The following is a 15,006-nucleotide window of genomic DNA, read 5'->3' on the forward strand; positions in this document are numbered from 1 at the left end:
AGGAAAGCTAATCCATACTTGTAATCCTCCCCATTGCAGTGACCTGTATTTACCCCATTTAAGTTAATCGTGAGGAACAGGAATTGAACACACATGGAGTGCTCAGGAAGCAGATAAACCATGACTACATAATAGCATAATGCTTTCTCTTCTGGTCTTGCCTCCTCTCCCTACATCTACTCCCATCCACTGGGATTTCTGGCCACTTCTGAGCACTGAACTGTTTTACAAAAGCTATTTACAATGACTGCGCAATTTCTTCAGCTCAGTGCCACCACATTCCATTGCTATGCTCGCATAATTAAGGTTACTTTTTTCTAGCATAAATTATTTTGTGAGCATCACTATTTAATTCCACCTACCACTTTACTGTGCAATCATTCAGCATTTTGGAGCCCCTCAGAAAACCCTCAAACATGGCACTTCATTGGGTTTTCTTAAATAATCACATTGCATTTGCAAATAATATTATCTCCGTGTTCATCTTCGTCTCTCAATCACTTATGAATAAGTTAGCAGAGATTCCTGTGAGAGCAGCTGGGAGCAGAGCTTTATTGTGAAATGGCTGCCATGGCAGTCTGGTTCACTAACATGAATGACATTACATTAGCTGTTATATTATTCTTCTCCAGAAGAAAATATTATTCAATTCCTTAGCTATAACTGATTAGAACAGAATTCCTTACTACTCCTGCAAGATTTGATTCTAACACCCACTTTCTGTCACAGAAAAAAAATTGTGAGGATAATTTAAATCACCAGTCCTGAAATGTGATTAAGTAATCTTACTTCTCAAAAGCTAAAGGAGGAAAATATAAAAGAAAATAAGAGAAATTTAGGACCAGCTATATATGAAAAACTGACTTTCAAGTGCTTCTTCCCATTAAAATATTTAAAAAGCCTAGTCTACTTCTCCTGGAAAGTCCTTTTATGAAAGATTTGCTAAGACCAGTATGAGCTAGACACACATAGCTTCCTTGCATATAAATCAAGATTTATTAATTCAAGACAGTCTATTCTTACAGATCCAGCACATCCTGGAGGCTGCTTTGTCCCTCTTGGTAAAATAAGAGGCTATGTGCTTGCAGCAATCTCTGCTTTCCTATCCCCCAAGAGCCCTCTTGTCATATTTAGTGTTTTAGAGGATCTCCTGCTCCCTGCTCCCCTTCCTGAGCTCAGGCTGAACGATCAGAGGGAACAACTTCAGTCTACTTGAGGCTGCTCCCTTGGGCTTTGCTTGTGAAACTTAGGCAGCATTCCAGAGCTCAGAGCTCATTGATACATTACCACACTCTGGCCCTGACTCAGATAGCCCCATATATCCACCAGGCTTACAACTGTCTATACCTGGCATTGCAAAAATTGAAGTATACACTCAAACATCACAAATGGAAAGTCTATTACTTCTCACCAATCTTAAAGGAGTTTCCAAAAATATTTAAGTGGTAGTGCTAACAGGTCTTCACCTGAATGTTACACTAATGATTTTTCACCACCAATTAGGGCAACTAATTTTCAGATTTACATAAATAGCCTTGTGTTTAAGCCCTTAATTTTGCCTTACTGTGGCTATTGCAGAGCACACTGCTGTGCCTTGAGAAAGACACAGATGTATTTCTACTGTATTGATTAGTGAGGACCCTGTTAAACCAGCTATATTTTTAAAGTATCTTGAACAGAATGCATGACGTAAAGAAGACAAAAGTAAGATGGATGAGAAGAGTGAAAAAAACAGGAAAGATGCATACACACAAAAAAAGGAAAACATCTCTTTTCTAGTCAGAGAAATTAAAATAAAATTTTACTGACAGCTTGCCAGCAGACTAATGGCAATTTTCTCCTCTGTTAGCAAAGGAAGAGCAAACATAGACTAATAGAGGTTTTATAAGGAACAAGTGGAATGCAGGCACAGAAATAAACTGTATTGCTGTCCTTCATGCAGGCTGAAAGCACTGATAGAGCAAATCTCTCAGTCCCCAGCAGCCAACCCTGAAAGCTTTGTTAGGGACAAAGTATCATAGACCCTTAAATGGTCAACCGGCATATATAAAGTCTTTATTTTCACTTTAATGAAGGTTTGAGCTTTTTTTTCTGCTAATAAGATTGTCTCCCATGCCCCAGCTAAGCAGGTGCAGGTAGGGGGCCTTACCACTGACTTTGACAAATTATATCTGCAAGACTCTTCTCCAGACTTCTTCATAATAAGCTAGTTGATTTAGGTTTTCTCATGCTCATTATTAGTTCAAGATTTCTTAACAACTATAACTGCATAATGAAGAGGTAAAAATCGAAGCTTTTTTGATAACTTGAGCATTTCCCTGCAAAATTCCCGAGATAACCAAAACGTGGGGTCGATATGAGAAATCAGTATAACAGAAGACTGATTTTCTCAATCACTCACTAAGTGAGAGAACTCATTCTTGGAAGTCCAATATGCTTTCATTGTTACCTTCTCAGAGTCCCTTCAATCCAAGCTATTCATGTGAAATTTCCCAAAAAACCACAACATAAAATGGATTTCAGACATTTATTATCTTTTGTGGATAGCCCCTTAGCTGGCATCCCCTAATAGGTACCCTCTTCAAGATACTCAATGACTTTTCCTCATGCTTGAAACTCCTTAAAATTTGGCATGAGATATTTCCCAGGTTCAACATCCAGCTTGTTTTACAAGCCTCTTTCAGAAGAGAATAATTGTGATGTACATAACTGAAGGCGCACACATTTACCCAGAAACTTTTCCAACGTTTCCCTTCAGTAGTCTGAAATATCACTTCCTTAATTGATATGGATCAAGCATTCCACATCTCAAGAAGTGATGTTTGCCTTTGTGTACATAACACGTACTTTTCCGGGATGTTGCTGCTTAGATCTTGCCCAGATGAATTAATTTTGGGATAGCATAAATCTGTGTTGCTGAAAAAAATTTCTACTAGAGGTTGTTTTTCTACTGTCCCTGCACCATCCTGCCTCCCCCTCATCCTGTTTCATCCTACAACAGGTGTCAGAAAACTGCAGCAAGTCAAAATTAACAATTTTGTTAACAGGTCACATTAGTCAAATTCATCACATAGACACTTGAACCTTTTGTGCTGGCAGCAAAGCAATGGACAATGTAAGAGAAGGACCAGCAGACAGGAAGAGAGTTAGAAGAACACAGTTTTTAAAGTAAATGACAGTTTTTTTAGAGACAGATGAAATTCTGCAACACAGAATGGTATACAAACTTTAGAAACATGATCAGCAGTGGCACTGCTGGTTCACTTTACTCTCATTCAAGTAGCAGCCACTACTTTTCTCCAGAGCAGGTGGGCAAGCAGACTGCAGGACGAGGTGAATGGCTTTGCAATCACTGCCCCAGTGAGCCAATTAAAGTGTTGCACTCACAGGGTATAACCAGTGCAGCACCATTTCTTTCAACTCTCTATTTAGAGAAAATTAGAGGCATCTCCCATAACTGGCTTCTGTGGTTACACAGAATAAATTATGTGCTAACCTTTAATGACTTCAGCCCTCCAGATTATATTTATACAGACAGACTCTTTTGCTTTCAAACCTGAACTTTCTACCCAAACTGAGCTGTTTTCAACCTTTGTTCCAAACATAGTGCATGGAACAAGACAGGACGGTCTTAGTGCAGCCTCAGAGCTGAGTACTGAGGACTCCAGTGAGAGTCTCTGAGTAAAGCAGCAGTTTTCCCTTTCTTATTACATGCTACTAGCAACTAGAAGATTGTAATCAGAATTTGACTGTATAGGACCAGGTATGGTTTCAGTTTTGTTGCATAGCAACATACTGTTTTTCAGGAAATTATATTAAAAGGGGGCTTAAAACTCATATTGCTGAATGAGAAGGAATCCAATGACTTTCTGTTCTAAATCTGCAAAGTATAGGCAAAGTTTTAAAAGAATTATTTATAATTGTTTCAAACTTCATGCTGCAAGTGGAGAGAAGTTCCTGACTGAACTTGCAGAGAAAGTACCCTGCTGATTTGCTGCATGTCCTCTGTGGTAAAATTCTTTTACATACTTTTGCCAGGCTGTCAGCCACACTTAATGAGGGAAAGATCAAAACTCATGCAATTCATAAGCACTATGTAAGAAAACAGGCCAAGTACAAAATCTTACATTTTGGCTTGAGCTATGAAATTGAATCATTTTCTGCTGCCAACAACCACAACAACGAAAAAGAGAGAGAGCAAATAATATATAATAATATATTCTAATAACTCTTCACCAGATAGTGGAATGTGAAAATGCAATGGAAATGTATTAACAATGTATTAACAATTTGCTTATCACAGTAGATTTAAGAATATCCATAAGAGCACTGCTGAAGATTCTGGATTTTGCAATAAAATGCAGTTTTACAAGCAGTAGCTTTCAAAAGGATGTATAGTCTCCACATAAGATTTTCTGCTGCTTAAAATTCATGTACACATTGAAAATATAATATAATTGAACACCATTGCTGGTTCTTTAATAGATACAAGTCTCCTCTTATTTACCAATAATCTGACAAAGCTCCTTGTCATACCCTGGATTTGTAGCATACTTTGACAAGAAAGAAATGTTTCAGTAACAGATGTTTCCAAATAAAATAACTTAATCATCTGTAATGTGCACATCTGCAGAATAGGAAAAATTTTAAAGAATGAGCATACAAAACAAGGAAAAAAAGGTTAAGGACTATAGAGAAGAAGAACAGAGAATTGAAATGGCATGTGAAAGTAAAATGAGAGGAACAATAAATTATATGGAGAATGGGTGAATAACTAGATAGACACAAGAACGAGGGGTGCATGTAAATGCAACCACTGAAGGGGCACTTCACTGGAAAAAACAAAGAGAAAACCTTCCAAGCCCAGGAAATTCTTCCTAAATTAGGTGGACACCCAGCTTGCAAACCTGGTTCACACATTCCCTGGGGAATTTTGTACACAGTTACTGTCATGGTACTCTCTGCTCCCTGACATCCTGCAATTCATAATAATTTCTTCTGACAGTTCTACATCGGAGTATAAGTGAATCCAGTGCCATTGCTCTGTGAGTTATTGCCTACAGAAGCAAAGTTGTGCACTAGAAAACTAACCTAAATCTCCCCTGCACTGTGCACCACAAGCTGAGAAATCTTTCACAGCACCATTCAAAAACCCATCCTGCAGTTTTTGATATTGAACAAAAGTATCAGACTGGAAAATAAGAGCCAGATATTTACCAATTAATATTATTAGTGGTATCAACTAATTAAAAAACCTCTTACAGTTCTACTTGGCTAACTCATATAAAATATAGAAAATTTACTTCCAGAAATGATAATGCAATGATAATAATAAAAATCCTCACTGCCCAAAAGATGAAACAATGTGTAAGACTGCAGATGTCTGTGACAAAAGCATATTGAATATTAAAGCCAGCAGTCATTACAGTTGTCTGGATTCTTTCAGATACTAGTATTTTGGAATCTTTAATATTTTGGAATCATTAAAACTGAAAAAAAAAAGGAATTTAAATTAAGTCAAGATTGTAGCCTTTAAGGTTACAGCAGTGAAAAATATGAAAATATAGCACACCTGCTTTTGTGCACAGGTCATTCAGAAACTGTTATTGAACCGCAATGGAAATTTTATTGGGATGAAGTTCTGTCTCTAGGAAGCACTAGGAAAAAATCCCATTAACTTCAATAGGATTCACAGCTGTATATAATTTATGCTTGATAACTTGCAATTAAAGGGTAACAATTGCTTCCTTCTTTGAAATTGAGAAATGTTTTGGGGCTTGTATAATTTTTAATATAATTTATTCTTAGACAATTTTTAAGGATTAGTTTATAAATTCCGTATATAATGTTTAAGACCTCTACAGCTATCAACTTATTTCTTACAGAATGATTAATGTCAAAAAATGCCAATACATTCATATTATTTAAAACAGGGCTTGCTGCAGTCTTATTTTTAAATTAGCTCCTCACGCTATGAACACTAATACAAAAGCCACAGCAACTATTTCTGTTCATCAAATAAGTTTTTCCCTTTCTCCTGGTGTCAGCCCCAGCATTGACCTACATGCACCTGCAATTTAAAAGGACCACTTAATTCCCTGCCTGACACACAATTTAGTTTCATGAATTTGTAGCTCTGAGGATCACAATAAAGTTATTTAAGGATGTACAAACCCAACATTTCAGCAACAGTATTTCCTGACTGACATGAGGGAGAATTTCTAGTGATGTATGATTTTATGGGTACACTGATCTTCTAACCGAGTACAAAATATTTATCATGCCACATATTGCTAATAAAATACAAGTTCAGTAGTGACCTCATATATGATTAACTTTTTAAAATATTAAAAAAATCTGTTCATCCAACAAGGAAGACCCCAAAATGCCACCTCTTCTTCAAGACAGGACATCAGCTAAAGGTGACCATAGGTAGAAAAAGTTGCTGCTATAATCTTAGCTCTGTCAACTAACACCTATCCATTTGATCTGCAGTGAGCAGAAGACAGGCTCAAGAGAAAATGAGAGGAGGAAGATGTACAGTATTTTATTCCCTGGGTTTGTAAATCTCAGCAGGAGGAGGTGCTTACATTCACATTTGCCTTTTTATTCTCTCAAGCTTGTTGATATTCACTTTAGGTTTTTGGATTTTTTTTTAAAATTGTCTCTCCAAATTCAAACCAGATACCTTCATCCTGATCTTAAGTCTCTTACTGGGCTAGCTGTAACACATAACTCTCCGTCTTAACACTGAGGTTATATTAATAGGTCTCATTTCTAAGTAACAGAAATAGGAAATGGAAAAAAAAAATTCAGACATGAGAACCAGATTTACTTTTATCAACCCAAAATCAGGATTGATACATATCCAGCTCTCAGCAGATACAAGAGAGGTACTCAACTTTATCACAGTGTTCAGCAACTTAATACTCCAGTTCTGGATGCTGTTGCTTTGAAACAAATTATGTCCCACTTAACCCCATTATAATGTCTAATAAGCATTTTTAAGGACTGCTTAGAGCAATAATTCTCCATAATCTAAAAATTAGGATCTAGAAATTGCTCATGAAACATCTGGTTGCTGAAAAAACTCCAGTGCAGATACGAAAGCATTGTAGTACTTACCATACTGAAAGCTCACAAAACCCTGCTCAGTACACACAAGCACCACAGGGAGATGGAATTAATCACCCAAGTTCATTTCTAACAAAACCACTACAAACAGACTGTAAAGAAAAATAACTTATGAGTATTTTATATGAAGGGCATTTTGTAGCAAGGTTATGTTGTTTCTGTATGAGACCATGAACTTAAAATGGCTAATCCAATCCAGTAGATACATTGCTCCTCTTTTCAATCCTCTAAGTGGAGGCTTTTTTGTGCTTGCCGATTCTCTTTTGAATCAAAACTTGCTTAAAAATGAAACCAAGAAACCATTTAAATTTATCTTTGACACATCATTTAATCCAAAAGAGATTAAAAAATGAAAACACCTGTTATTATATTGTGGCTTTATTCCTGGGGGGGGGGTCTCCTTATGTTAGTAACACTGTTTTCAGACGGATTTTCTGATTTTATTAAGGAAGTTAAGAAAACAGCTATATTGTTTTTCCTAGGAAAAAAAGGAATTTACCAGCAGCAGGCAGTCTCATTACAGTTCTGCCCAAAAACCTGCATATCTTACACTTGTTTTTTTTTTTTTTTTCTAATTGAGATTTCATTAGTAGAAAATAATAATGTCCAGTTGTAGACCAAGAAAATGCTTCTGAGATTTTTCATTATTTTATATATTTTAGCAAGTGGAAGCAGGAAATATTTGTGCTAATAAGTGAGAATTTTTTACCTTTTTATTATTTTCTTTTAATGCGAGGATGATATCTTTATGCCTTGGGGATTACAAGCATTTCCTTTATTGTACCGAAGTCTCTCTGAATTTAAGAACAGTTTAAACCCTTGCTTCAAGAATTTTTCCTGTTTTTTAATACAAATGCTGTATTTTTGTCTTGTAAAAATTATTAGTTGAAAAATCTATTAGCAAATGACACATTAAGAATAACTTCAGATCCTTGCTTTTCTTTATGGATTATTAAGGAATGTTATGTTAATATATTTTAACTCTTACCAACTACAAATTAAACCTGTTCAGTTTGTTGTTTAGCTTTTTTTCCCCTATTTTCATAAAGCCAGTCCTCTTGCCTGCAAAACCTGTTAAGAAGGGAAACAAAAAAAAAACCAACCCAAAACTCAAATCTACCATACTTACTATCAATAATTTTGTTGACACCATTCAGGAATTCCATAGACTCAAAATAAAATCACAGTCCTTTTTCTCCTTTCAGAATATAGCCTCTTAATCCAAATAATATCAGAGAAGTTAAAATTTAGTCCATTCATGTGGCAAATGTTTCCCTCTGTTTCATAAACATGCATATCACAGAGAAAAATGGTTCAATTGAAGGATTTTAAACATAATTACAGTGTAAAAAATCATCATAGAAATAGTAATTCTCAGATTTAGTAATGTCCTTATTGCAATGTATCACATTTCCATAAATCGAAGATTTAGCAAAACCAAATTGTGCTATAACCAGCCAGTAAATACAGGTAATTTTCTTGAGGGATTGTAAAATATAAATTTTTCTAATAAAAACTATTATGTTCCAACAATCTAGGTAAAATGTAGGGCAAATTAGAAGGAGGACATAGGGAAAAATGTGTAACAGCTTACCAGAAATGCTGGTTCAAAAAATCTATGGCTACTGTAAATAAAACAGCCTATCTAGAATAATAGAGTACTACAGGAACCATTTCCTCTAGGCTTGCTTACAACCTGTAGAATGCTTCCTTTTTAATAGTCCGGTTAATGTTACGTCCTATTGGAAGGACAAAAAACAAGTGCTAAGGTATATGATGATTTTTTACACAATGATAATTAATCATCACATTTCATTAATAAATTATCAAATGCTTGCAAGCTGTCCATAATCTTTGTCATTCTAGTTTGCATATTTTATAATGGTGGAATAACATTTTAAAAAGTTTGAATAGGCACTTACTGGAATTACAGTTAATCCTGATACAGTCTAGATGGGGAAGAATAGATGAAAAATGAAAATTTATCCTTCAAGGTAATAGCTGCAGACATCCAATAAAATCACAGTCCACCCTTCCGGGGACAGACACATGCAAATATGGCCACTCCATATCATCAGTCTTTGCATACTGTTGTAACCCAGATATACTGCGATAAGTCTTTACCAATAGAAACGACAAATAGGGTAAAAATGGCCAATTTCAAACAAAGCTACATGGTGACAAATCTAAGTGAAAAATCAGGATTAAAAGTCAAAGATGCTTAACTGAGGCAGGCCGCAACTTTCTCCCCATCTGTGAAAGAACAGGTAATTTCTCTCAGTGCAATTAGAAAGTGCTCCGTCACAATGGGTCATAGAGCAGGCCAGGCCTCAATCAGACACCTTGGACAACTTGTGGATAGTATAACCTCAAAGGCTCATCTTCAAAAGCTAAGGATTGACACGCAGAGCTCATCACCCAGGCCCAGAAATAAGGGGTTGTAGGTTTACAAATCCTTAATATCTGGATTTTAGAAATGAACAGTGACTAATTTAAAGTTATAAATACGTGGTTTTTTTCCCTCTCTATTATTATATACACTCTCTATTATTATAAACACTCATTAGAGAATGAAGAGAACCCTTTCTATGTTAAGATTGTTTTATTTCCTGACTAAAATAAATAAATAAATAAAAAAGAGATAGGAAAAAAAAGGAGTGTTGGAGGAAGGTACAATATTGTTAGGGCATGGATTTATTTACTTTTTATTGACTTTCATGAACTACAGAAATAGGCAGAGGGTGGTGTTTTGTATGTAAAATGAATAACCTGATCTGTGCACGATCCTCTGCCAGGCTACCTGCATTCATTTATAGCTTAAAAAAAAAAAAATCAAAAACAGAACCAAAACCCAAACTCTACACTGCGCTACTTGGTTTGTACGTTTACTTCTGGTCTACACCTTTGAGGAACATGTATACCATCAAACCTAGATTTTGTTTCCATATAGCTGAGTTTGTCATGTGTCGTCAACCGCATCAGAAAAGTGGTTGCAAACAGCCGAGGAGCAGCACCTGCACACCCCCTTTACAGAAAGTGCTCAGAGCCTCCCGCCGTGGCCTCCGTGCAGGAGGGGACAGGCAGGGAAGGGTCACCCACGACACCCTTGGCTCCTTCTCCCTCCTCACCCCTAAACACCAGGGCAGCGTTCCAGGGAGCGACACTTGGATGAGGTGTAAGATCTAGTGGTTATTTTCTTACCCTCACCACTCCCCACCGGTGCTTTCTAATTCTGTGACTAAACAATAAAATTCTTAATTCCCTTTCAAAATAGCGTCCCCCTGAATGGGAATAGCTGCATGGGACATGCATTTTCCTGAGCATACTCCTCTTCTTTTTCAGGTCCTGACTTGGACTTACTCATAAGCAGGGCAGAAGTGCTTTTATTTCTTTATTTACTTTTTTTACTCTTTTTAAAACTAAATAAAATGATAACCTGACATTTTGTCCATCACATTTTAAACAAGGATGATTTTTTTTCTTTGTTTGTTTGTTTGTTTGTTTTTTTCTGTAAAAGGGCTTGTGCCTCCCGTGTTCACAAGGCTGTTTGCTGAGGGCCGCAGTCTTTGGGCATTGAAGGGTTGTGTTATCATTCTATACTACAAAAATACCACTACAGAATTGTTTAAAAAAGAGGAGATGGATTTAATATAGATTTGACATCTAAAAAAAGGAGACCAAGAAATCCATCAGTGGCGGTATTTAACTGCAGCATTTACAGTGTTAAAACCAGAAAGTATTTTATATATTTGCATGCCATAGATTAATTGGTGGAGGTAAAACTGAGTTGACCTACATATATGTTTTTTCTGCTTGCAAATTGAAATTGTGGAATTGCTATTTTGAAGAAATTGTGAAGGGAGACCAATCTTCCACAATCAAAGAAAAAAAACCCCAAAAACAATTTAGGCAAAAAATACCACTGATGAACTTGTCTTCTTTTTTAGAATACACAACAGTACAAAAATATTGTGATGAGTAATGTTAAGACTAAACAAAGAATACAAAAATGCAAAAGAAAACAAAATAAATTGTAGTAATGGCTGTGTATTTGTGCACATATGCAAATGCCGCATTGATGTGTGTTTATACATTGTTTCAGTTTACTTTTAATGTTAAAACAGGCTGTTTTATAAATGTTTGCAAGCAAAAAGAAAAATGTAAAGAAAATGTTAATTTCTTGGAGGAAGAGGTTGTTACCTAGGTTGACCGTTAGCTTAACTCGTCCTGCATCCAGCTCTAACCGAAGGGTATCTGCAGATTCCCTGGAAGTTGTTGCCATCAAAATGCCATAAGCTCGCTGAGACCTGAACCTTAAAGAAACATCTTCGGCCTCTGTGTGCATCACAACAGGAAGCTGTATTTTCATAAACATACTTCCATCATAGCTTAGAATCGTTGCCTCTGGAAACACAAAGGAGAAAATCAGTTGTTAAAGAATTATGTTCTGTTTACTGAAATTCCTTAAAAGTAAGATGGTAAATGTATATTCAGTCAGCAAGACACAGAAAAACTATGTATTACTTTTCATTATTATTACTAGGAGACACAAGGGAAGTCAGATTTGGGGGTTTTTTTTAGGGTTTGTTTTGATTTAAGTGGCATACCATGGTGCTTCTTAAAGTAACTACATTGTTCTTTAATGACCCAGCCAGTCAAGAGTGCATCTTCAGCGAGATCAGTAAAATCTCCTGTAAGGCAATGCTTGAAAGACCAGGCCTGTACTGCTCAAAATAGGTCAAATCAGTAAAAGATATTCAGGTAACATTAACACCATAACAAAAGCCCATGCCCGACTGTCATTCCCCTAGATAACCGCCTTAGGATGTTTCATGTATAAACCTATTTGCACTGCTACAACTAGGGGTTGCAATTGTCATAAAGTAAGCAAAAATCCTCCTGAAATGCATGACTGCCCCCAGCATGGTTTGGATGGACAAGCTGTTCCATGACTACAAAAACCACGGTATGGACCCAAAAAATGCTTATATGAATACTACGACAGCCTCAGCAAGTGGATTGAGACTGGAATTGGCATATTAAGGGTAACGTCTTAAAACCCTCAAGATGAGCAAAGAGCTGTCACTTTCAGACATTGCAGGAAACCCTCCTGGCCAGAGGCTCTGGCACAGAGCAATCACAGTCTGTTAGACCCCAGAGCAAACAGTCACAAGCATTTTATTTCCAGCTTCCAAGCTGGTAACAAGAAAGGTAGCAAACAGACTGCATTTCTGCTAACAGGGAGGCACTGCAGTTCCTAGAAAGCAAAGACAACACATTTCTGAAGCATACTAGTAAGTCCTTTTTGGCAGGACAGTCAAACATTGTGGACAAACACTTCTTTGGAAGTTCTCTAGGCTTAAATTTGCTTCGGTGTAATGGAGCCACTTAGCTAAAAGTTCATTGTGGTGTCAACATGCAATCACATTTTCAAGGACTAATACTACTGATACTATGCTAAGTAAGTATCAAAACTGTTTGCCAATATTGTTCCCCTAGCATATCTTGTATGCTGCTGAAGGCAGATAAGCTCTTCAAGACTTCCAGCCTACCTGACCTGGGAAGGACAAAATGTTCTACTAATTCTGTGAGAGGCAAAAGAAACAGATGATATTTTCACTAAAACAATCTGCAAATTTCTTTGGTTAGGAGGAACCTTAATGATCACCCAGTTCCACGCATGTCCCCTGTCATGGGCAGGGACACCTTCCCCTACTCCAGGTTGCTCCAAGCCCCATCCAACCTGGCCTTGAACACTTCCAGGGGTGGGGCATCCTCAGCTTCTCTGGGCAGCCTTCTCCTGTGTAAAGAATTTTAAATTCCCCCAATACAAATTTGGAGAAAACAGCCTGATGTTGGGAAAAAAAGTGGTTACTGAGACTGCTGTAGAAGTCCTTAGATGTAGCAGGTTAGAAGAATTACAGTTTTGATGATTTCTATCCATGCAGGTAATCAATCATATTTTCAGCATATTTTAAATCAAAAATTGTTCTGTGAAGTAGATTAAATACTTAACTTGCAACAATTTGAAAAGCAATTTCAGGCCAAAAAAGTTTTCAGTGAAAGGTGATTTGCTTTTTGATAATTTTGTGGTTTTATTTGTTAGTTTGGGGATTGGGTTTTTGTGTGTTTCCTTGTTTGTTTATTAGTTTTTTGGGGGAAGTCAGAAAGTTGGGGCTTTCAATTCCTTCCTATATCTAGCTGTGTAATTTATGCATTAAAATCTCCCAAGATTTTTATCAGGGTAAACTTAATTTAGGTAAAGAATTCCAGGAAAAACACTGAAGTTACATGCCAATATAACAGAAAATAAAACGTATTGTCTATAGAAGTCCAACACATTAATTGTACTCAGGGTTTTCATATACAGAGAAAATCCAATATTCATCAATGCTAGAATTCTGTTGCTAACAAATTATCTTAAGATAATGTAAAAAAGAGAGCTGTCAGAACCAGCACTGCTACTGTTTGCCAACTTTTCTGTAGCTTTTTGAGTTGTTTTTTTTTTTTTTTTTAAATTGCAGAAAAAGGAGAGCAGGAACTTAATTGGAGACTTAATTCGATTGGAGATAGCCTGTGAGTAACACCATGGTGAGCAGACCTGATGTGATTAGATACTTAATCCTCCTAAACCATACCGTGCCAGGATTTTGGGAACAGATGTTCCAAGAGCAGACCAAAGATACTGAACAGAAGATCAAATGACTCAAAAGCTCTGGGCAATGAGGAAGCCCCCTCATGTCAACTAGCTCCTTTTAATATGTCAATATGTCCTTTCCAAGGCACAGGCTTTCTAAATATGAAAGTATCATGAGGGAGAAAAAAAGGAAAAAAACCCAAAAACCCCACCACCCCCCCCCACCTCCTCCACATCCCAAACAATTAACAACCACAAAACAAGCAAAATCAAAACCAGAAACAAAATAAACCAAAACAACAAACAAGTCAAATGCTAACCAACCCCCCAAAACCCAAACAAACAAAGCAGAACCAAGCACAAAACTGGCAGGAGTGGATTCTAATTTACAAGGCCTAGTCAGTAAGAAGGTGACCTGAATGACAAGAGGCAGCAGTTACACAAACTTTCAAGGAACAATTCAGCTAAAAAAATATATGTACTAATTTTTGCCCCCTCCCCTTTTATTTCTCTTTTTTCTTTGGACCATCTAATTCCTAGGAGGTGTCTCATCTTTAAATGAAATCTATACTATTAAATATTCTCACGTAAGTGTTGGCAAAATGTCTTTTTTCTCTTGATCAGCTTTTTCATAATTAATAGATCAAATAGTAATAGACTAAGTTTAGCTCAGGATGTGATAGTCACTTAAAGTAGGAAAGAAAAGAGTAATAGTTTTACTACCACTTCACTGCTGGAATCATAGTGCTGAAAAGAAAAACAGCAGAAAATCCTTACAAAATAATCACTAAAAAAAATTCTCTTTTTTTTCTTTTTTTTTTTTTTGTGGCAGCAGATAAGTGCATGCAGTAGAGTTGTTAAGAAATAAATGGCATTATATAATACTGAGATTTATATAAAAATGTTTTATATGTACATTTTTGACAGATTTATAAACCAGACAATTCAAACTTTTCCTGCTCCTGTGGTAAAAAAACATCTAACCAAAACACAGAAATGAACCAAACTGCACTGAAAGGTTCAGTTCCCCCTCTCAATTTTCTTTCCTTCAATTTGTTTCTTATCAAAATCTTCACAGCTAGATAGTCTTCTTTCCTACATACACACACACACCACCTCAATTATCTCTATGTCTAAACCCAAGGCTGCACAGATCAGTACTGACATGAGAGGAGTTTCAGGACCTTAATTTCCACTTGAGCTGGAATTACCTAAATTGCTCAAGAGATTGAGGC

General features: G+C 36.5%; 1 protein-coding gene across 18 annotated transcripts in view; it reads right to left on the reverse strand.

Annotated features, from left to right (window-relative positions):
• The window catches only part of NRXN1 (neurexin 1), a 672,652-nt gene that overhangs the window by 376,773 nt on the left and 280,873 nt on the right, over positions 1 to 15,006 (reverse strand). For 11 of the 18 annotated variants that reach the window (XM_062490529.1, XM_062490535.1, XM_062490531.1 and 8 more), the window contains 2 exons: positions 11,335 to 11,538; positions 9,057 to 9,083 (listed from right to left, as the gene is read on the reverse strand). In XM_062490529.1, the coding sequence (XP_062346513.1) occupies positions 9,057 to 9,083; positions 11,335 to 11,538 (231 nt within the window). The remainder of the gene's footprint in view (positions 1 to 9,056; positions 9,084 to 11,334; positions 11,539 to 15,006) is intronic. The other 7 variants (XM_062490543.1, XM_062490542.1, XM_062490540.1 and 4 more) reach the window with 1 other exon arrangement.

This window comes from Cinclus cinclus, chromosome 3, assembly GCF_963662255.1.
Source record: "Cinclus cinclus chromosome 3, bCinCin1.1, whole genome shotgun sequence".
NCBI classification, from domain to species: domain Eukaryota; kingdom Metazoa; phylum Chordata; class Aves; order Passeriformes; family Cinclidae; genus Cinclus; species Cinclus cinclus.